The sequence below is a fragment of the Globicephala melas genome, chromosome 2 (genome assembly GCF_963455315.2).
Source record: "Globicephala melas chromosome 2, mGloMel1.2, whole genome shotgun sequence".
In the NCBI taxonomy this organism is placed as follows: Eukaryota; Metazoa; Chordata; class Mammalia; order Artiodactyla; family Delphinidae; genus Globicephala; species Globicephala melas.
The window spans coordinates 84,617,568-84,640,193 of NC_083315.2; the positions used below are offsets into that span (position 1 = coordinate 84,617,568).

The following is a 22,626-nucleotide window of genomic DNA, read 5'->3' on the forward strand; positions in this document are numbered from 1 at the left end:
CTCTGGAGTTAATCATTGCCCTGATATTTTATAATCACTTTGTTTTATAATTTTATCCTATGAGTATAAATCTCTAAACAACATAGAATAGATTGGCACATTTTTAAACTTTATTGAAATGGAATCATACGTTTTTGTCTGGCTTCTTTTGCTCAACATTGTATATATTTTTTGATTCATGTGTGGTTTGGGATATAGCTGTAGTTCCTTGCTTTTCATTATTCTGTAGAATTCTATGATATCAATATACTACAGTGTCTTTCTGCATTCCACTCCTGATGGATGTTTCTGGTTTGGGACTGTTATAACCAGTTCTGGTATGAGCATTTTCATATGTCTCCTCGTACACGAAGGCAGACATTCTGAACATATATCTCTAAGAATAGGTTTGTTGGACACCTTTGCTCATCCGAAGGAAGAGAGAGAGGCTGAGCAAACCGGAGTCCAGAAGATAGGAGTTGGTGTCTGGGACTCTGTTAACACTCTGCTCTGGGCTGGGACCCTGGAGGTTTGCACTGCTCTGAGCCATGTGCCCCGAGGATGTTGATGATCTACAGGAGGCAACTGTGAAGCTCAGGATCCTCTCTTTTAATCGTTTCCTGAGACTAGAGGGATGAGGTTCAATGCCTGTCAAGGGTAGAGATCCTGTTGAAATACTTCCCTCTCTGGACTGGGACCCAAGGGCAGCCTCCTGGCAATAGGGTCACAGGCAGGACAGCTGGGTGGTGCAGAAAACATCAGGCCTTCATCCGAACCTCAGCAGCTGATAGAAGGAGATAAACACACTCTCTGGAGAAAGAAAACATCATCCTGCGCCTTGAAGTGGTTCTTAAATTCTTATCCTCTCCTTTATCTTGACAGGTATTCCCCACTAGTTAGTTCATTGAAGCTTTGATGAAGATCCTTCTTTTCCTTAGCTTTTTTTGTTATCTTCGGTGGGGAGTTTGGTATGAATCAATTGTTACTGATGGCACATGCCCCTATCTTATATGCATACCATAAACCCAGGCTTGTTTCAGATACCTCTGCTAAAATATCCTGGGGTTTCCAGGGAGTGCTGACAAACTTTTCTGGTCTGTTCTCATGGTTGCCTGATACTCCAGGCTATTGACCTGCCCTTCTGTAGGTTCTCTCTTGCCACATTGAGTCTAAGATCCTCTGGGTCACTGCTGCTGTCTGTACTACTTTGCTCCAAGCATAAACATAGGCCGTGGTATGCTAGAGCTGGCCCATATTGGTTCCTAGGAACTGATTGTTAAATTCTTAGGATTTATGTGAGCCAGTGGTTAAACACAGCTGTTATTAAAAATTAAATTATATAAACTTACGAGTTAAATTATATGAAACACAAAGTTCATGAATACTCAAGACTCATCCCTTTTAAATTAGCTTTTACCATATTTTGCTGATGATGCTCTTGAGGTTATTTCTATCTGTTGGATCTGTGTGGTGGAAATACTATATACAATGGCGTGCTGTGGCACCTCGCTTCTCAACTCAGTGATATGACTGCTTGAACAGTCATGGGAAAATATTTACACCATGGAAATTGGTCAAGGCTACAAATCAGGGCTTTTTCTTTCTTTTGAAGAGCTAGTTGTTAAACACTTAGCACATCTCTGGACATAGGCCCCCCCTTTCAAATCCTCACAGCAGAGTCAGACTCAAAGAACAGAGTTTAGCAGGCCTCAAAGAATAACAACAGGGAATTACCGTTCAGAGAACTTAAAAACTGGTTACTGGAATGGTTATTCTGAGTCACAGGCATAGGCCTCTTGATGGTAGTTACTAATGTTGCCGCTTTGCGTAAATCCTGTCTCAGCTGTTTATTGGTGGTTGAATTCAACTTTCCTGCCTTGTCGTTCAGCCTACCCTCAAAGAGAATGACATTGAGCAGGTCTTTCCTATGTCGATTCCAGGCCTCAACTCTCTGAGATACACAGAGAGTAAAATAATTTCCTTCCTTCCCTCATCTACCCCACTCCTCTTTTCTGTTCTCTTTTTTTTTTTTTTTTGCCCTAAGAATGAACTCTCCTTGAGGTGACTGACAGTGGAAATGTCCATGCTCTTTACTTCTTACCATGGGGCTAACCTTGCTCAGAATACAATAATCACCATTTTTTCATAGTGTCTGGTTTATTCAGTATTGAATAAAACCACCTGTGGAGCTTCAACAGAACAGTCCAGATTGAGATTTGGCCTTTGAACACTGGCCTCCACTTTCCCTTTCCTTGAACAAATATACACTCATCTCAAGAATAAACAATAATGCTAAGACATAGAGTAGTCCAAATCCAGATTTAGCAGTAAAGACACCAAAATATTTTGTCTTCAACATAATGTACATGTACAGGACATGATTTAAAGGATTGCCTTACCTGTATAACTATGTAGAACCTACCTTTAGTTTCTCTGTCTGGAACATTTGCATTTAAGATTCCTCATTGCTTTCAGAATTGCCCTAAGAAGAAAATGTGCTTCAGAATATCTTCAAAATCTAGCACTTCTCCCTGCTGATCACCTGATCCAGCCCCCTTCGTCTTTCATCTGGACCACTGCAGTGGCCTCCAAATTGGTTTCCCAGCTTCCACAATTGCCCCTCTTCAGTCCATTCTCAGCACAGCATCCAGAGTGCTCAGGTTAAAATACAGATCGGATCAGGATGTTTCTTTGCTCAAAATCCTCTAATGTCTTCTCATTTTACTTAGGGAACAAGCCATGGTTACCTCCATAGGATCCTCTTTATTTCTTTGACATCATTATACTCCCTGTAGGTCACTCTGCTCCAGCCAGATGGACTGTCTTGCTGTCCTCTGAACATACCAGATGCTTTCTTGCCTCAGGGATTTTTCATGCACTCTACTTGCAGTATGAAATTTTCCTGTCCCAGAAAGCTGCAAATTTCGATTCTTTATTTCCTTCAGATTTTTTCTCAAATATTACTTCTTAGTGAGACCTTCTCCAGTCACTTTATCACAATTACAGCCCTCCTATATTTCCTATGCCTTTTTCCACCCTAGTACTGATTACCATCTCACTCATTCACTCACCAACCATATATATATATATATATATATACACACATATATCTTCGTTATTGTATAAATTGTCTGTTTCCTGACACCATTACAAGGCATATTTCATATGGACTTTTTATCTGATTGTATCATGTTCAAATACCATTGCCTAGAACCTGGTACCTGGCACATAGTGGTTTCTTAATAAATATTGAATGAATGAATGAATGAATGAATGACAGAGTGGTAGAACAGACATTGGTTAGGATCTGGAGACCTAGGTTTTAATTTTTGCCTTTGCCTGTGATAAGCTCTGTAACACTTATTACATTCTGTTTCTATATCTCTAGGTACTTATTAATACAATGGGGATATAATGACTGTTTCACATGCCTCATTGACTTTTAGTGAGGCTCATGCAGGGAAATGCTCTCTATAGGTGTGAGGGGATATTTTTATTGTCTTACTTATTTATACTCACTGTAGTGAGCAGCTAGTTCCAGGTCCACCTTGCTTTAAACCACTCCCAAGAAAAAGCTCTCCATTTGAACAGAGGGTGGGGCTGACAGGTTCATTTCCGTATCTCCCTCTGAAGATGTTAGCGGATCCTTGCTTATCGCTTAGATCAGGTAATTGGACTTACTATAAGCCATTAAAAACCTAAAGAATGAAATAAGCCACCACAGGGGCCAGGGCCTTGTGTGTGTCCAGCATTGTTTTATGTGTTCTGCATGTATGATACCCTTTCATCCACCTCCACTGCAACTCTGCAAATGAGAGTATGGCTTCATTTTAGAGATGAAGAAATTGAAGTTTAGAAAGATCTAGTACCCCACTAAAGCAGTGGAGCTGATAAGAGACAGAGCCTGGGGAGAACTCATGTCTGTCTGACTCTAACACCAAACTCCCGTCCAACTCAGGAAATTGAGATAGTCAGTCCAAGAGCCTAAAAGTGAATATTCTCACACCTATGGAAGATGTTTCTCACTGATGTGTTCATTTCTTTTCAGACTGTCTATGACCAGTGGTTCATTACCCTTTTTAACATTGTCTACACATCACTGCCTGTTTTAGCCATGGGGATTTTTGACCAGGTATGTGTTTTTCTCTGCCTTTATAACGTATTTTGCTCTGTGGATGCCTTTTAGTTGCTTTTAGCTTCTAAGTAGAAGACATGAATCATAGAAAGAGTCCTAGGAATGCAGTTGTTTTAATAGGTATTGCATGGCTCAGAAACCCTTCCAGATCTCCCACCTCCACCAAAAGATCCTCTGATCAGAGCTTGATTACTATCCTTTTAAAGATTCACACCCTACATTATTTCTCTAAAGGCTCTGAGACATCCTGCAAGAAACAGTCTCTTTAATTTCATTGTAGCCCAGCATTTCCCAAACTCATAGAATTGCACGTTTACTTATTTATTTTTCATGTAGAACTGATCAATTTGCCTCAGAACTAGTACCTGTGGTTCACACACCAGGGAATACTGTATTAGCCTCTGAAAGTGCAGAGAACCATGCAGTGATACATAGAAAATCATGGAGCTGGGTTGGAGTGCAGAGAGCTAGCATCTGTTGGTGACACGGTCCAGCACAGCCCAGAACAGGAACTCCAGGCCAGAGGAACACCCTGCCAATGGGAGAGGAAGACACGGAGCCCCACAGCCATGGAGAGAGAAAGTGAGCAGTTTTCTTTGGTTTAGCTCCACGTGCTTGAGGGGAGAGAAGGGAGGGAATCATTTATAAAATGGTAGATCCTTGGCACACTCAGACCCTTGGAGGGTACTTCCTGGATGGGGACAAAGTCTGGCTGCCTATGGGGAAGTGAAAGGCTAGCCAGAGGAGCTTTCATGGCAGAGTGTATTGTTTAAAAAAATTTTTTTGAAGTATTTTTAAAGAGACCAGATTTTCTCCAGGCTGTTGTTAGATCCATTTGCTAGGCCTCATTTTCTGGCCCAGAGCCATCTATTGCAGAATATAAATCTTCGCATTATGAGCTCACTCTACTCTCCCATTCTGAGACTTTGTAGTCAGTTGTAAGCCTCACTTCTTGTATGTAAAAAGGGCAGTTTGTGAACAACATATTTGTGAAATTCTACAAAAAGTCATGAACTCTTGAAGACCTTAGATGTAAGGGATTAAGCTCATTCATTTCCAGGTGCCCATGTTTGCAAGTGTTCCTTTCCTTGGTACTTTGTAGCTGCCCAGAATGTGGAGTAAAATATTAAATATAAAGCAATTTCTGGGAAAAGATGGTTATTGTGCAATTTGAAAAAATATATAATAAGGGGAGAATTCAAGATGTTGTTATAGGAAGATCCTGAACTCACCTCTTCCTATGGGCACAGTGGGTCTGCAGCTACAGAAGGAAAAATTTCTCTTAAAAAACCTTAAAGGCTGGCTGAAGAAAACCACATGGAAGCCGGTTGGAGAGGCTGGCACACAATGTCACCATAAACCCCACCCCCGCCCTCAGCATGATAATCCTCAACAGGGAGAAAACTCAAAACCTGAAGCTTCTCCCTTAGGAGTGAAGGGTGTGCACCCCACACTGGGCACCTTAACATTTCAGACCTGCACCTGCACCTGAGAGATGAACCTCCTAAAACCAATGAGGCTCATGTCCCAAGACCCACAAGACTGAAGCAGTCTAAGAAATGGCTCAGAGTGGGCCCGTGTGCTCAGACCCACTTGCTCCTTGGGCCCAGCTCAGAGGCAGCAGATCATGCCCAGTGATGGAGGCTCACCAGCTTATATTAAATCATCAGCCTGGGGGAAGGCATCTTATTTAACACACACATCTAGGAGCCCGCTGGAACACATTCCAGGGACAGAGACTGGTGGGCGCTATCCTTATACTCTCCCTTTGCCATACTCCAGAGCACCAGTGTCTCCTGAAAGGGAGCTGTTAACATGTGTCTGGTGCCCCTATTTTTGTGGCTGCCGTCCAGGGGACACCTCTTGACTGCCTGGCTCTGGAGGCCAGGAGAACTTGCATTCCTGGTCCCATGGGACTATAGTAATCGGCGTTACCCAGAAAGGAGCTCATATTCCTATCTGGTGTCCTGATTTTTACGGCTGCTGCCAGGGAACACTTCTACATCATCTGGCTCTGGTGGCCAGTGGGGCTTACACTCGTGGGTCTCACAGGATTGTAACCAGGGGAGAGAGAGTTCTTAAATATCTACCACCCCTCCCATGGCAGAGCAAGAGGCAACAGACTCAGGAGCTCAGTCTTTCTGTGAAGGAGGCCTGTTAGCTAATCATTATAGCTGAGGCCTGAGGGGTAGCCGTCTAATTAAACATGCATCTAGGGGCTGACTGTCATCCTTTCCAGAGACCTCAGAGGGCAGGCAGTATCTTCATGCTCTCCCTATGCCACATTCTAGAGCTCCAGTGTCTCCTGGAGAGGAGCTTCACATGTGACTGGTGCCCTGGTTCTTGTAGCTGCTGCCCAGGGGACACCACTTGATCACCTGGCTCTTGTGGCTGGGGGCTTGCGTTCCTGGGTCCCATGAAACAGTAGCAAATGAAGAGTTGGTTCTTGGCAGGCTACTCCCAGGGCACTGCACAGACAGCAGACTGAAACCCACTCCCAGTCTTTCTGGAAAAAGGAACTCTTTGTTTGTCCTGGAGCTTCAGCCTGAGGGGCAGGCTTCAGGTTTGGCACACTCCTAGTGGCTGAGGAAGCTGCTCTCAAGGAATGTAAGCTGTGGATGCCATCTTGGTCTGCTCCCTCTGCCTTGCTCCAGCTTTCTGCCATCTCCCAGAAAAGAGCTTGTGCATTAATCTGGAGCCCTGACTTTTGTGACTGCGGCATAGGGAACCTCCTAGATTGCCTGCTTCTCGTGGCCAGCGAGGCTCATTCTTGCAGTCCCACAGGTATATATTTGCATGTTTTTAAAAACTGCTGCTTGAGGGTCTAGAGTCCCATCAACCTGAATCTGGGTGCTATAATCTGACCCTGACACTGACATGTCTTGGCACATTCTCAACTACTGAGAGCTGTTAAAAATATAATAGGCTCTTTGAACAAGCATGAAGGTTTGAGAGACAACAAAGAGCTGGGGCAGGGTTGAACAATAAGGTCTATCTCCTACATGAGGCCACTCTTGGAGACAGGGAGAAGTGTTTGTTTTGTCAGCTGTATGAAAACAAACACAGAGAGTCAAACAAAATGAAGAAACAGAGAAAAGCAATGATCTTAGAGAGAAGATCTTAAAGAGAGAGAAGAATGCATGAACACAATAACTTCAACAAAAAGATGAAAAATATAAGAAAATACCAAATAGAAGTCATAGAGCTGAAGAATACAAGAGCTGAACTGATTAATACACTACAGGGATTCAGCAACAGACTAGATGAAACATTAGGAAGGATCAGTCAACTTGAAGACAGGAACTCACCCAATCAGAGCAGCAAAAAGAAAAAAGGATGAAAATAAGTGAAGATTGCTTAAGGAACTTACAGGACAACATCAAGCAGACCAACATTCACATTATATGGGTCTCAGAAGGGGAAGAGAGAGAGAAAGGAGCAGAAATTGTATTTGTAGAAATAATGACTGAAAACTTCCCCAACCTGGGAAGGAAACAGACATCCAGACCCAGGAAGCTCAGAGAGTTCCAAATAAGAGGAACCCAAAGAGACCCACAGAAAAACACTTTGTAATCAAACCGTCAAAAGTTAAAGACAAAGAAATAATATTTAAAGGAGCAAGAGAAAAACAACTTATTATATACAAGGCAACCCCCATAAGACTATCAGCAGATTTTTTTCAGCAGAAACTTTGCAGGCCAAAAGGGAGTGACATGATATATTCAAAGTTGAAAGGTAGAACTTTCACCAAGAATATTCTACCTGGCAAGATTATCATTCAGAATTGAAGGAGAGAGAAAGAGTTTTTCAGACAAGCAAAAGATAGAGGAATTCATCACTACGAAGCCAGCTTTATGAGAAATGTTAAAGGGGCTTCTTTAATCTGAAAAGAAAGGGGCTAATTAGTAACAAGAAAACATGTGAAGGAATAAATCTCAGTCAAAAGGTTTGAACAACACAGTTTTGAACTGTGTGGGTACACAATCCACAGTTGGGTGAATCCACGGATGTGGAACCATGAATATGGAGGGCCGACAATAAATTATATTCAGATTTTTGACTGTGTGAGCATTGTTGCCCTTAACCCTGTGTTGTTCAAGGGTCAACTGTATATAGTAAAGGTAGTGGTTTAATCACTTATAAAGCTAGTATGAATTTTAAAAGACAAAAGTAGTAAAGATAACTGATTACAATAATTAGTTAAGTAATACACAAGACAAAAAGATGTAAAATGTGATGTCAAAAACATAAAATGTGGGGGGAGAGTAAAAATGTTGAGCTTTAGAATGGAATCAAACTTAAGCAGTTATCAACTTAAATAGACTATTATAGATATGGTATTATTTATAAGCCTTGTATTACCACAAAGCAAAAACCTATAGTAAATACACAAAATATAAAGAAATATAAGCATATCATTAAAGAAAGTCATCAAACCACAAAGGAAGAGAGCAAGAGAAGAAGAAAGGAACAGAAAGGAATTACAAAAATAGCCAGAAAACAATTAACAAAATGGCAATAAGTACCTACCTATCAATAATTACTTTAAATGTAAATGAACTAAATTCTTTAATCAAAACAAATAGAGTGGTTGAATGGATTAAAAAAAAACAAAACAAAACCCAAGACCCATCTATATGCAGCCTCCAAGAGACTCACTTTAGATGCAGACACACAGAAACTGAAAGTGAGGGGCTGGAAAAAGATATTCCATGCAAATGGAAACCAAAAGAAAGCTGGAGTGGCTATACTTATATAAGACTAAATAGACTTTAAAACAAAGGCTAATAAGAGACAAAGATGGGCATTATATAATGATAAAGGAATCAATCCAATAATAGAATATAACATTTGTAAATATTTACGCACTTAACATAGGAGCACCTAAATATATAAAATAAATGTTAACAGACATAAAGTGAGAAATAGACAGCAGTACAATAATAGAAGGGACTTTAATACCTCACTTAGATCAATGGATAGATCATTCAGGCAGAAAATCAATATAGAAACTTTGGCCTTAAATGACATGTTATACCAGGTACACCCAATGTATATATATAGAATATTCTCTCCAAAAGCAACAAAATGCAAATTCTTCTCACGTGCACATGGAACATTTTAAAGGACAGATCATATGTTAAGCCACAAAAAAGTTTTAATAAATTTAAGAGATTGAAGTCATATCAAGCATCTTTCTAACCACAGTGGTATAAAACTAGAAATTAATTACATGAAGAAAACTGGAAAATTCACATATATGTAGGGATTAAGTGACATGCTACTGAACACCAATGGGTCAAAGAAGAAATCAAAAAGGAAATTTAAAAAAACCTTGAGACAAATTAAAATGGAAATATAACATACCAAAATTTGTGGGATACAGTAAAAGCAGTTTTAAGAGGGAAGTTCATAGTAATAAATGCCTACCTCAAGAAACAAGAAACATCTCAGATAAACAACCTACCTTTATACCTCAAGGAACTAGAAAAAGAAGAACAAACAAAGCCCAAAGTTAGTAGAAGGAAGGAAATAACAAAGATTAGAGCAGAAATAAATAGAGACTAAGAAAACAATAGAGAAGATCAATGAAACTAAGAGCTGGTTCCTTGAAAAGATAAACAAAATTGACAAACCTCTAAGTAGACTCACCAAGAAAAGAAGAGAGAGGACTCAAATAAATAAAATCAGAAACAAAAGAGGAGATATGACAACTGACCACAGAAATACAAGGATCCTAAGAGACTAATATGAACAGTTATACACCAACAAATTGGACAACTTAAAGAAATGGATAAATTCCTAGAAACATACATCCTACCAAGACCGAACTATGATTAAGTATAAAATCTGAACAGAATGGAAAACAGTATGGAGGTTCCTCAAAAAATTAAAAATAGAACTACCAAGTGATCCAGCAATTCCACTTCTGGGTACTTATCCGAAGAAAGCGAAAACACTAATTTGAAAAGATATATGCTCTCCTATGTTCATTGAAGCATTATTTATAATAAATAAGATATGGAAACAACCTAAGGGCTAAGAGATATAGAGAAAAAATATACAGTTGATCCTTGAAACAAGAGAAGGGTTAGGGGTCCCCCTCACCTTGGCCCCCATCCCCATGCAGTCAAAAATCCTCCTATAGTTATACAGTTGGCCCTCCACATTCATGGTTCTGCATCTGCAGTTTCAACCAACAGTGGATCACGTAGTACATATTTATTGAAAAATTCTGTGTGGAAGTGAACCTGCTCACTTCAAACCCATGTTGTTCAAGGGTCAACTGTGTGTATAATAAGGCCCCTTATTGCCATCAAGTTGAGTGTATACCCCTATCCTGTCCTGCTTTGTCAAACTCTGGCGCTTAAACTGATCTCCACATCATGGGTTGCTATGCTGGAAGGCCTCAGTGACCGTCTGTGGGTCTGCTCACTTTATAAGGAGGAAACCAAAACTCAGAAGTTCAGGTTACTTTCCTAAAGTCACATGGCCAAAATGTGACACAACTCAACCCAGCACTAGGCCACTTGACTCTGAGATTGCAACACTATTACTGTTGTTACTGTTACTATCATCATTCTTTTGTTATTATTTATAGAAGCATCTGTTTTTTAATTACAAGAACTGTGGTAAGAACTCTGCTGAATACGTACCCATTTCATCATGACAGTGATCCTGTGAGGGAGATGCTGTCGTTTATACTCCTTGGAGATGAGGAAACTGAGGCTCACACAGCTTAAGTGACAGGTCCAAGACTACACCCCTGCTAAGCAGCAGAGCTGGGGTTTGAACTCCGGATTGTCTGGCTTCAAAGCCTGTGTATATAACCTTATCAGTCACTGGACTGGGGAAAGAAGCACCCACTAGCATCTCAAAACTGGACTTCCCAAAGAGACTACATCAATGTTCTTCATGGGACTCCATTTGGCAAGGCCTGGGTCATCCCACAAGCAGGAAGGGGAACTTGGTCTGCTCCCAGAGTTCATGCCTATGTTGCTCCCTCTTTGCCTGCTTCACCTTACCCATGACCCTGTGATGTTGCCAGTGGTCAGTCCTTGCCGTACTTTTTGGCTGGGGTGTTCGGCTGTGGTGCTCACAGTGTGGTCATCAGCATTGCTTTGGAGCTTGTTGGAAATGCAGTCTCAGGCCCCACCCCAAACCTACTGAATTATAATCTGTACCCCAGGTTATTAGTGTGTACATGAAGTTTGAGAAGCACAGCTTTAGTTTCTCCCAGGACTCTGTTGGGCCCAGACATGACGCCTTCTCATTCCGTCTAAATTCTTTGTCCTGAACACCTGGTAACTGCCCGTGGAATCCTCCCTGGGTAGAACACTCACCTCTTCAGGCTCAGCTCCCTTCCACCTGGAGTCCCACATTCAGTTCCCCCTTTCCCAGTTCCCTTTCTCCTGCTCACGCTTCCCCCAAAGTTGGGAACTCTGGTTGGCCAGTTCTGACTCTGCAGCTCTCTGCTGACATCCCCTGGTCACTACCACTCACTGCGTTGGCCCTGGGGCCCACTGGCTGCACAGGATGTACTAGAATTCTGGGAGCATGCATGCAGTTGCAGGAGAGTACAGGAAAGAAACTTCAATTTGAAGCCAAATATCTGCGTGCAGTCAAGTTCTGGTTCTGCCATAAGAGCTGTGTGGCCTCTCATGAATCTCTCTTGGAGATTCAAGTTCCCTGTATAAAATAGGGATCATTTTATTATCCTTTGGGTTACTGTGGGAATGAAAACAAAATAGTGAGTAGTGTGTATTAGGGCATGCTTAGATATGCATGTGCTATTTCTGGAGATAGGAAATTCAGGGTATCTCTAAATTCTCAAACCTCTTCCACTGAAGTAACTCTCTGTTGACAGGATGTTAATGACCAGAATAGCATGGATTGTCCCCAGCTCTACAAACCTGGACAGCTGAATCTACTTTTTAACAAGCATAAATTTTTCATCTGCGTGGCACATGGAATCTACACCTCGCTAGTCCTTTTCTTCATCCCATATGGGGCCTTTTACAACGTGGCTGGAGAAGATGGACAGCACATTGCAGACTACCAGTCTTTTGCAGTGACCATGGCCACGTCTTTGGTCATTGTGGTCAGTGTGCAGGTAACCTACTGGTGAAAATATCTTAACTTGATGTCTTTACACCTTTTAAAATTCTGTTTCATTTGTTGACAGTAATTTTAAAGGAATACTGGGGTTTTCTTTTTAACTACACATTTTGAGATTAAAACAGGAAGCTTTAACATAAATTTCCAGATGTAGGAGATTAGCATTGGATGTCTATAACCTCCATGTTAGTGGAAACCTCACAATGAATCAATCACTTCTTGGGACTGCGCGTTGTATGTGAAGAGAAATGATTATGCTACTGCTTCCTCCTTGTGCTGTCTTCTTGGAAGAAAATTTTTCCAATGATAACAGAAACTTTCCCATGACTTCTATAAGACTTAGTAACTTCCAGGTTTCAAAGTGAGATATAACGTTTACTTGGCAGTACATTTCTGTGGAATTATCAAGAGGTTCAATGCTATGTATATGGCACATCTGCATCTCAAATTCATAGAAGTTTTCCTGGTAGGAATGATTTTTTAAAAATTCATTTTATTGAAGCATAGTTGATTTACAATGTTGTGTTTCTGGTATACAGCAAAGTGATTCTGTTATACATAAATATATTCTTTTTCATACTTTTTTTTAAACATCTTTATTGGAGTATAATTGCCTTACAATGATGTGTTAGTTTCTGCTTTATAACAAAGTGAATCAGTTATACACATACATATCATATTCTTTTCCATTATGGTTTATCACAGGATATTGAATGTAGTTTCCTGTGCTATATAGTAGGACCTTGTTCTTTATTCATTCTGTATATAATACAGTAAGTCCCCTACATACAAACGAGTTCTGTTCCGAGAGTGCGTTCGGTTCGTAAGTCCAATTTTTTCCTAAGTCCAACAAAGTTAGCCTAGATACCCAACTAACACAATCGGCTATATAGTACTGTACTGTATTAGGTTTATAATACTTTTCACACAAATAATACATAAAAAACAAACACAAAAATAAGGAAAACATTTTTAATCTTATAATACGGTACCTTGAAAAGTACAGTAGTACAGTACAACAGCTGGCATACAGGGGCTGGCATCGAGTGAACAGGCAAGGAGAGTTACTCGAGGAGGGAGAGAAGGTGGGAGATGGTAGAGCTGAAGGATCGTCAGCAATAGGAGACGGAGGACAAGCTGCTATTTCACTCATGCCTGACGTTGATGGCATAGGTTCTGGTTGCTTGCTGGATTCAATCTATCTACCCTCTTGAAAACACGATCCAGTGATGTCTGGGTAGTAGCTCCTTTTTTCTAGTCATAGATGACATGGTAGCACTGGATTGCATTCTGAATGACCGCTGCAACCTTCACGTACCATTCTACATTCAGGTCCTGTGCCTCAAAAACTAACAGTGCCTCCTCAAATAAACAACCCCCTGCCATTTCCTGCATCGTGAATCTCTTCGGTTCTTCAGTTACTTCTTCTCCCTCTTGTCTCTCTTCATCCTTTCTCTGGGCCTCCAATTCCATCAGGTCTTCATTAGTCAGCTCTTCGTGTTGCACAGCAAGGAGTTCAATGAAGTCGTCCTCTTGCAGATCTAGCTTGAAATAAAGATACTGTACTACTGTACTCTATACAGTACTATACAGTAAAGTACACAAAAGCACAACCACTTGTAGAGGATGCACACACGTGACAATGTACGCCAGACACATGAACTAACTTATGTGATTGGACTTGTGAATGCACGTTTGCATCTTTGAAAGTTCGCAACTTGAAGGTTCGTATGTAGGGGACTTACTGTCGTTTGCATCTGCTAATCCCAAACTCCTAATCCATCCCTCTCCCAACCCCCCTTCTCCTTGGCAACCACAAGTCTGATCTCTATGTCTGTGAGTCTGTTTTGTAAATAAGTTTATTTGTGTCATATTTTAGATTTGACATATAGTGATAGCATATGGTATTTGTCTTTCTCTTTCTGACTTACTTCACTTAGTATGATCATCTCTAGGTCCATCCATGTTGCTAGAAATGGCATTATTTCATTCTTTTTAATGACTGAGTAGTATTTCACTGTGGGGGTGTATACACACACACACACAAACACACACACACACACATTCATCTTTATTCATTCATCTGTCAGTGGATACTTGGTGTTGATGGACACTTGCTTCCATGACCTGGCTATTGTAAACAGTGCTGCTATGAACACTGGGGTACATGTATGTTTTCAAATTACAGTTTTGTCCAGATACATGCCCAGGAGTGGGATTGCTGGATTATAATGACAACTCTAGTTTTAATTTTTTGAGGAACCTCCATAATGTTTTTCATAGTGGCTGCACCAATTTACATTCCCATCTGGTAAGAATGATTCCTGATGATCCATTGATCTTCATCAGGCATCTTGAGTTTGTTTCTATTTCCTCTTTTATGCAAATGGTGGACAATACCATTAGGTATTGAGTTAGAATTTACAAAAGCTTTCCAATCCATTAAAGTCTGTACCTCTGAGTGGATACATTAAGCCATGTGACCTCTGTTTTTTGTCTTTTTTTGTGTGTGGTTTTTTTTTGGGGGGTGTTTTTTTGAAGGGGAAAGTATAAATCAAGGGCTTAATTTTTATAGAGTTTGAATTGCCTGTGGTGAGTCCTTTTTCTATCCTATAAACAATGTCTTTTACAAATCTTAGCCTCTTATATCCAATGAAAGATCTTGTTAAACCCCAGACTTTCTTTTCATGACTCAATAAATATTTAATAGATTGAATGAATCAGATGTAAATATACTGCTCTTAAATGGCATCTCTGCCATGCCTTGGTCCATCTAAGTGAGTATCATTAAGTTCAAACCAAAGCCATCTAATACTTGACATCTTGGAAGTCCAAAATTCAGTCAGACAGGTAGCATCCAAAATCAGAACCATATTTCTCCACTCAAAGAGGAGTTCTGTTTGTCTGTTTCACAACTAAATAAAGCATATGGGTGCTTTGTGAACTCTCCATGCCTAGTTCCCCTGTGTTCAATTCTGTAGCAGAGGAGGAGATAATGGAGTGACTTGGAAGCCTCTGACACAGCTAAGGCATCCATCGTGAAATCATGGCTTCAATCAGACACTGCTGTCCTTAACACACAGAATAAGTTTCAGGAATTTTGTGAATAAGCTCATTTTGAGAGCAGCATTAACATCGTTTCCTCTCTGTCTAAGCTTGAGTAATTTCTGCAGAAGGGGTACATAGATGTTATACTTTTGAGTTCAAATCTTTCTTTATCTTTACTAAATGATATATTGGATGGGCATAAGATTCTTATATCCGAGCATTTTTCTTTAGGAACTTTGTAAATGATTTTCCACTACATCCATTTCAGTGTAGCAGTTTGATATTAAGTTGATTCTCTTTCCTTTGTAAATAATATCTTCTGTGTCTAGAAGCTTATGTTCTTTATCCTTCGACTTCACAAATGTCACCAGAACATAACTTCTTTCATTGATTTTCCTAGAATTTACAGTACCCTCCCAATCTGAAAATCTTTGCTGTTTGTTATCCCAGAGCAGTTTTCTCTGTCATTTCTTTGATTGCTACTTCTCTCTTTCTTCCTTTTCCTCTTTCTACGATGCCATTATTTCTTATATTGGGCCCATGGGTCTGACATCTATGGATTTGCCACCCACGTCTCATATCTTTTTGCACGTGGTTCCCATTTCTTCAAGTTTTTGCCCAGTTATGAAATATTGTTTCCAGTTGTTTTTCCCAGAATATTAATTCAGTTCTCATCAGTGACTATTATTGTTTGGTTTCTCTACTGAATTTTTAAATTCAGAAATAATGCTTTTATTTCTTCCAGAATTTTTTTCTATGATCTAATTGCATCTCCTTAAGAGTTCTTATTACATTTTTTGTTGTTGTTATAGTGCTTGTCTGTCTTTCCCATTAGTTCTGCCTCAACAGGAGCCACCTGTTCTTGTTTTTTTTCAATTGCATCCTCTTAAATTGGTTGTGATTTTTCTTTGCCTACTCATACCCACACAGGTCAGGCTACTGGTGTCTCTTAATGCTGATGAACTGACAGGTGGTGAAAGGTACAGCTGCAGATTTTGGTCTGATCTCTCAACAAATGAACTGGAAAGCCAGCATCTCTTTGCTGAGGCATGGAAAGCAGGGCTCTCTGTTCTCAGGCCTCTTGAGGAAAGTAAAGGCTGTCCCTTTAGCACCCCTGCAGTTTCATCATGGCTGCCAGCATTCTTTTTTGTTTGTTTGTTTGTTTCTGCTTTTTAACAAAGTGAATCAGTTATACATATACATATGTTCCCATATCTCTTCCCTCCCACCCTCCCTATCCCACCCCTCCAGGTGGTCACAAAGCACCGAGCTAATCTCCCTGTGCTATGTGGCTGCTTCCCACTAGCTATCTACCTTATGTTTGTTAATGTATATATGTCCATGCCTCTCTCTCGCTTTGTCACGGCTCACCCTTCCCCCTCCCCATATCCTCATCCATTCTCTAGTAGGTCTGTGTCTTTATTCCTGTCTTACTCCTAGGTTCTTCATGACATTTCTTTTTTCTTAAATTCCATATATATGTGTTAGCATACAGTATTTGTCTTTCTCTTTCTGACTTACTTCACTCTGTATGACACACTCTAGGTCTATCCACCTCATTACAAATAGCTCAATTTTGTTTCTTTTCATGGCTGAGTAATATTCCATTGTATATATGTGCCACATCTTCTTTATCCATTCATCCGATGATGGACACTTAGGTTGTTTCCATCTCTGGGCTATTGTAAATAGAGCTGCAATGAACATTGTGGTACATGACTCTTTTTGAATTATGGTTTTCTCAGGGTGTATGCCCAGTAGTGGGATTGCTGGGTCATATGGTAGTTCTATTTGTAGTTTTTTAAGGAACCTCCATACTGTTCTCCATAGTGGCTGTAACCAATTCACATTCCCACCAGCAGTGCAAGAGTGTTCGCTTTCCTCCACACCCTCACCAGCATTTATTGTTTCTAGATTTTTTGATGATGGCCATTGTGACCGGTGTGAGATGATATCTCATTGTAGTTTTGATTTGCATTTCTCTAATGATTAATGATGTTGAGCATTCTTTCATGTGTTTGTTGGCAGTCTGTATATCTTCTTTGGAGAAATGTCTATTTAGGTCTTCTGCCCATTTTTGGATTGGGTTGTTTGTTTTTTTGTAATTGAGCTGCATGAGCTGCTTATAAATTTTGGAGATTAATCCTTTGTCAGTTGCTTCATTTGCAAATAGTTTCTCCCATTCTGAGGGTTGTCTTTTGGTCTTGTTTATGGTTTCCTTTTTGTCCAAAGCTTTGAAGTTTTATTAGGTCCCATTTGTTTATTTTTGTTTTTATTTCCATTTTTCTAGGAGGTGGGTCAAAAAGGATCTTGCTGTGATTTATGTCATAGAGTGTTCTGCCTATGTTTTCCTCTAAGAGTTTGATAGTGTCTGGCCTTACATTTAGGTCTTTAATCCATTTTGAGCTTATTTTTGTGTATGGTGTTAGGGAGTGATCTAATCTCATACTTTTACATGTACCTGTCCAGTTTTCCCAGCACCACTTATTGAAGAGGCTGTCCTTTCTCCACTGTACATTCCTGCCTCCTTTATCAAAGATAAGGTGACCATATGTGCGTGGGTTTATCTCTGGGCTTTCTATCCTGTTCCATTGAACTATCTTTCTGTTTTTGTGCCAGTACCATACTGTCTTGATTACTGTAGCTTTGTAGTGTAGTCCGAAGTCAGGGAGCCTGATTCCTCCAGCTCCGTTTTTTGTTCTCAAGATTGCTTTGGCTATTCGGGGTCTTTTGTGTTTCCATACAAATTGTGAAATTTTTTGTTTTCGTTCTGTGAAAAATGCCAGTGGTAGTCTGATAGGGATTGCATTGAATCTGTAGATTGCTTTGGGTAGTATACTCATTTTCATAATGTTGATTCTTCCAATCCAAGAACATGGTATATCTCTCCATCTATTTGTATCATCTTTAATTTCTTTCATCAGTGTCTTATACTTTTCTGCATACAGGTCTTTTGTCTCCTTAGGTAGGTTTATTCCTAGATATTTTATTCTTTTTGTTGCAGTGGTAAATGGGAGTGTTTTCTTGATTTCACTTTCAGATTTTTCATCATTAGTGTATAGGAATGCCAGAGATTTCTGTGCATTAATATTGTATCCTGCTACTTTACCAAATTCATTGATTAGCTCTAGTAGTTTTCTGGTAGCATCTTTAGGATTCTCTATGTATGGTATCATGTCATCTGCAAACAGAGAGAGCTTTACTTCTTTTCCGATTTGGATTCCTTTTATTTCCTTTTTTCTCTGATTGCTGTGGCTAAAACTTCCAAAACTATGTTGAATAACAGTGGTGAAAGTGGGCAACCTTGTCTTGTTCCTGATCTTAGTGGAAATGGTTTCAGTTTTTCACCCTTGAGGACAATGTTGGCTGTGGGTTTGTCATATATGGCCTTTATTAGGTTGAGGTAAGTTCCCTCTATGCCTACTTTCTGCAGGGTTTTTATCATAAATGGGTGTTGAATTTTGTCGAAAGCTTTCTCTGCATCTATTGAGATGATCATATGGTTTTTCTCCTTCAATTTGTTAATATGGTGTATCATGTTGATTGATTTGTGTATATTGAAGAATCCTTGCATTCCTGGAATAAACCCCACTTGATCATGGTTTATGATCCTTTTAATGTGCTGTTGGATTCGGTTTCCTAGTATTTTGTTGAGGATTTTTGCGTCTATGTTCATCAGTGATATTGGCCTGTAGCTTTCTTTGTGACATCCTTGTCTGGTTTTGGTATCAAGGTGATGGTGGCCTCATAGAATGAGTTTGGGAGTATTCCTCCCTCTGCTATATTTTGGAAGAGTTTGAGAAGAATCGGTGTTAGCTCTTCTGTAAATGTTTGATAGAATTCCCCTGTGAAGCCATCTGGTCCTGGGCTTTTGTTTGTTGGATGATTTTTAATCACAGTTTCAATTTCAGTGCTTGTGATTGGTCTTAGCATTCTTTATATGGGGCATCATTTTAAAGGACAGTAAACGTCATGTGGGAAGGGGAAGTATGTCTCCAATCTGTTTACTATGTAGGTAGAGCCCCCTCAGGCAGGCAATAAATCTGTGGCCTTGCATCAGACTGTGCTAGAAATGCAAACCTTCACTTGGACCATTTGGTGCCTCTGATATGCAAATAAGGATGCTAGAACCTACTTTTTTTTCTCTGAGAACTCAAGTGTTCATATTCACCAGTGGCTGTCTTGGTTTCCCCATAACAGGTTACTGTTTTGCAGCTCTACTGCCATAATAAGTTATTGGAAGGGAGAAGGGCTTGTGAGCATGTTTCCAGATCACCATGAACCCCGGGTTCTGAATTTTATGCCTTAAGTGGATTAAGGATTTTTCTTTGCTATTATTTGAATAACTTAAGAGAAATGATAACCAAAATGAATTAGAATATTGATGTAAACAGATTATACCTGTATCAAAATGGTCATATGAAAATCTATGTACAGATTTTTTTTTTAGTTTTTTTAAAATTTATTTATTTATTTATTTTGAGGGCTGCATTGGGTCTTCATTGTTGCGCACGGGCTTTCTCTAGTTGCAGTGAGAGGGGGCTACTCTTCCTTGCAGTGCACGGGCTTCTCATTGTGGTGGCTTCTCTTGTTGCGGAGCACGGGCTCTAGGTGCACGGGCTTCAGTAGTTGTGGCTCATGGGCTCAGTAGTTGTGGCTCACCGGCTCTAGAGCGCAGGCTCGGTAGTTGTGGTGCACAGGCTTAGTTGCTCCGCGGCATATGGGATCTTCCCAGCCCAGGGCTCGAACCCGTGTCCCCTGCATTGGCAGGTGGATTCTTAACCACTGTGCCACCAGGGAAGCCCTATGTACAGATTTTAAAATGTTGCACTTGCTCACTATGAAAAATAGTTTTCCAATAGAAAAATTTTGAGGGCAATTTGGAAAGTAGCTTTGAAATTAGAAACCATCCTGCTTTCTTATTTCTCACTTAAAAGAAGTTTAACATTTTATTTCCTGATTTTTGATTCAACGTTGCTAGATATAGTGGCTTGCAGATATAAGTCCTAAAGTCAGTTGTCTACCAGGAATGTCACATTAGTCCCCTGTGTTGTGCAGAAAGTGGTAAGGCCTATGGTTGGCTGGAAACTAGACATGTGCCACTGTCTTCTCACAGAACAGTTCTGAGGAAACATTACTCAGTAAAATGATGCTCTTTTAATCCTCAACAATCTCCCCTTTGTGTTTGACTTTATTTACAGATAGCCTTGGATACCAGTTACTGGACTATCATTAATCATGTCTTCGTCTGGGGCAGCATTGCCACTTATTTCTCCATTTTATTTACCATGCACAGTAATGGCCTCTTTGGCATCTTCCCAAGGCAGTTTCCATTTGTTGGTAAGTGAGTCCCGCTATTTGCTGGGGCCTAGTGTCAAGTTGTCATTTATTTGTCTTTGTAATTTATTTTCTTTGGTGGGATTAGGGATGACCAATAATTCTGTCTCTAGGAATTGATTGAGCCAGACATCTGAGGGCTTACAGGCTTGAAGTGAGCTCCAAAAGATTAGGTTTTGCTGTCCCTACTAGATGCAGAATCACTGAGATAGCTGCTTACAGGTTCCTAACAGCCCAGATGCAGTAGACTGTCCCTTTCCAAATAACAGGCATAGCACATATAGATCAGGGATACCTGAAAACCTGTGAAGTTCGTGTATGATAGAGGGAAGAGAAAGAAATGCCAGGCTTTCCCTTTTATGCCACATTATCACTGACATTTCTGCCTAAGTTTACCTGTGGAACTTATTTGCATTTAGAAAAGAAATGTATAATTTAGAGCCTTTTAAAAATTGCCGGACATAGTCCATGAGTGGCACCAAGAATAGTCTCTGTAGTTAGACAGCCAGTGTTCAAGTGTCATCTCTGCCACTTATAAGCTGTGTGACCTTAGGCAAGTTTCTTTTCCTTTTCATGCCTTAATGTCTTCAGTTCTAAACTTGGGGATGTTAATAGTTCCTACTTTTATAGCAAATTGGTGAGGGTTAAATGATATAATGCATATGAAATGCTTAGCATGTAGCCTGGTACATAATACTTTTTTAGTAAATGTTAGCCTTGATGATGATGAAGATGGTGATTAAAGCAAATGTGGCTTGATTACTGGTTGGGGACTTCGAACAGCAGATAGGTAGCAAAAGACTTCCTAAAATCCCTTAAACCCCTGAGATTCTATGATTCTACAAAGAGTATATATCTGGTCTATCTTTGGAGTATACTATCATTGCACTCCACATTTCAACATGATTCCCAGCAAGGGCCACTGAGCTTTACACAGTGGGGCTATTAATAGACTTTTAAAGAAGTTTTGAAATCTCTAGTGTGTGTGAAATAAGTTGGTAACAGTGATGTTTCTGAGTTCATCCCAGCAAACTGTGGAAAAGAGAGATACATAGTGACAAGCTACTTGAGCTCGATTAGGCAAGACAGATTTGCATCCACTAGTTGGGAAATCCAGTCTAGAAAAATAATTCTTAGAAGACTGATTCATGTAGAAAGCAAAATAAGAGCGATTATAGGGTTATACATTTCCAAAGGCACCTGAAATTGCAATTCCATTTAAATGCATGTATATGCTTAAGAGTGTTGTATTCAAGTTTTGCCTTCCTCTGTGTGTACATGGAAATCTTTAAATTGTACCTCTCTTACTTAACATGTAATGTTAATCCTTTATTTATCAAAAGATTCCAACCATGTATAAACATGATGGTTGTGAATAAGAATAAACACATTAGGAAAAAGAGAGCCATTTAAACTACTTTTAACTTTTTTCTTTTCTCTTTGGTTGCCAAATCTGAAAGTTCAGTGCATTAACCAGAAGACTTCCAGTCCTAAGACAGCATTCGAACATGCATAATGAGACTGGAATGCCTCAACTGGAGAAAGTAGTTTGTGTGGGGACCACTGTCTAAGCACATGCCATTCCAGGAATTAATTACTGGGTTCCAATGAGACTTTTCAAAACTTAAATCAACATTGAGGTTTAAGAAATTTTTTTTTTCCTTAGTAGCCAGAAGCAAGCAGGAGTGTGGTTTTAAAGTGATGCTTGTTTTTCCAGCCATGCCTGGGGGTACTGAGCTTCAGGGAGTTCAAAAAGACATTTAATTTACTGAGTCAAGTTTGTTTCTGCCCAGGCAAGTGGAATCAAGTGCTCTTTGGTAGGCAGAGTCTATCCTCCTAAGACAGAAAATGCAGACATTCCAATAAGAAGCCAAGCATCACACCCAAAGCCCATTAAAATTGTGTTAACTGTAGCATTGGGAGCGGGAACCTGGATAATTGGAGGTATCATATGCCTAGAAAACCAACAGGAACAACAGTTCATAAGTAGGGTTGACATCTTCCGTATA

General features: G+C 40.0%; 1 protein-coding gene across 2 annotated transcripts in view; it reads left to right on the forward strand.

Annotated features, from left to right (window-relative positions):
- The window catches only part of ATP8B4 (ATPase phospholipid transporting 8B4 (putative)), a 258,066-nt gene that overhangs the window by 230,683 nt on the left and 4,757 nt on the right, over positions 1 to 22,626 (forward strand). Inside the window, exons 24-26 of one of the 2 annotated variants that reach the window (XM_060294274.2) lie at positions 4,028 to 4,111; positions 11,982 to 12,227; positions 20,482 to 20,620. In XM_060294274.2, the coding sequence (XP_060150257.1) occupies positions 4,028 to 4,111; positions 11,982 to 12,227; positions 20,482 to 20,620 (469 nt within the window). Of the gene's footprint in view, positions 1 to 4,027; positions 4,112 to 4,450; positions 4,691 to 11,981; positions 12,228 to 20,481; positions 20,621 to 22,626 lie in introns of those variants that run through there. The other variant, XM_060294275.1, reaches the window with a different exon arrangement.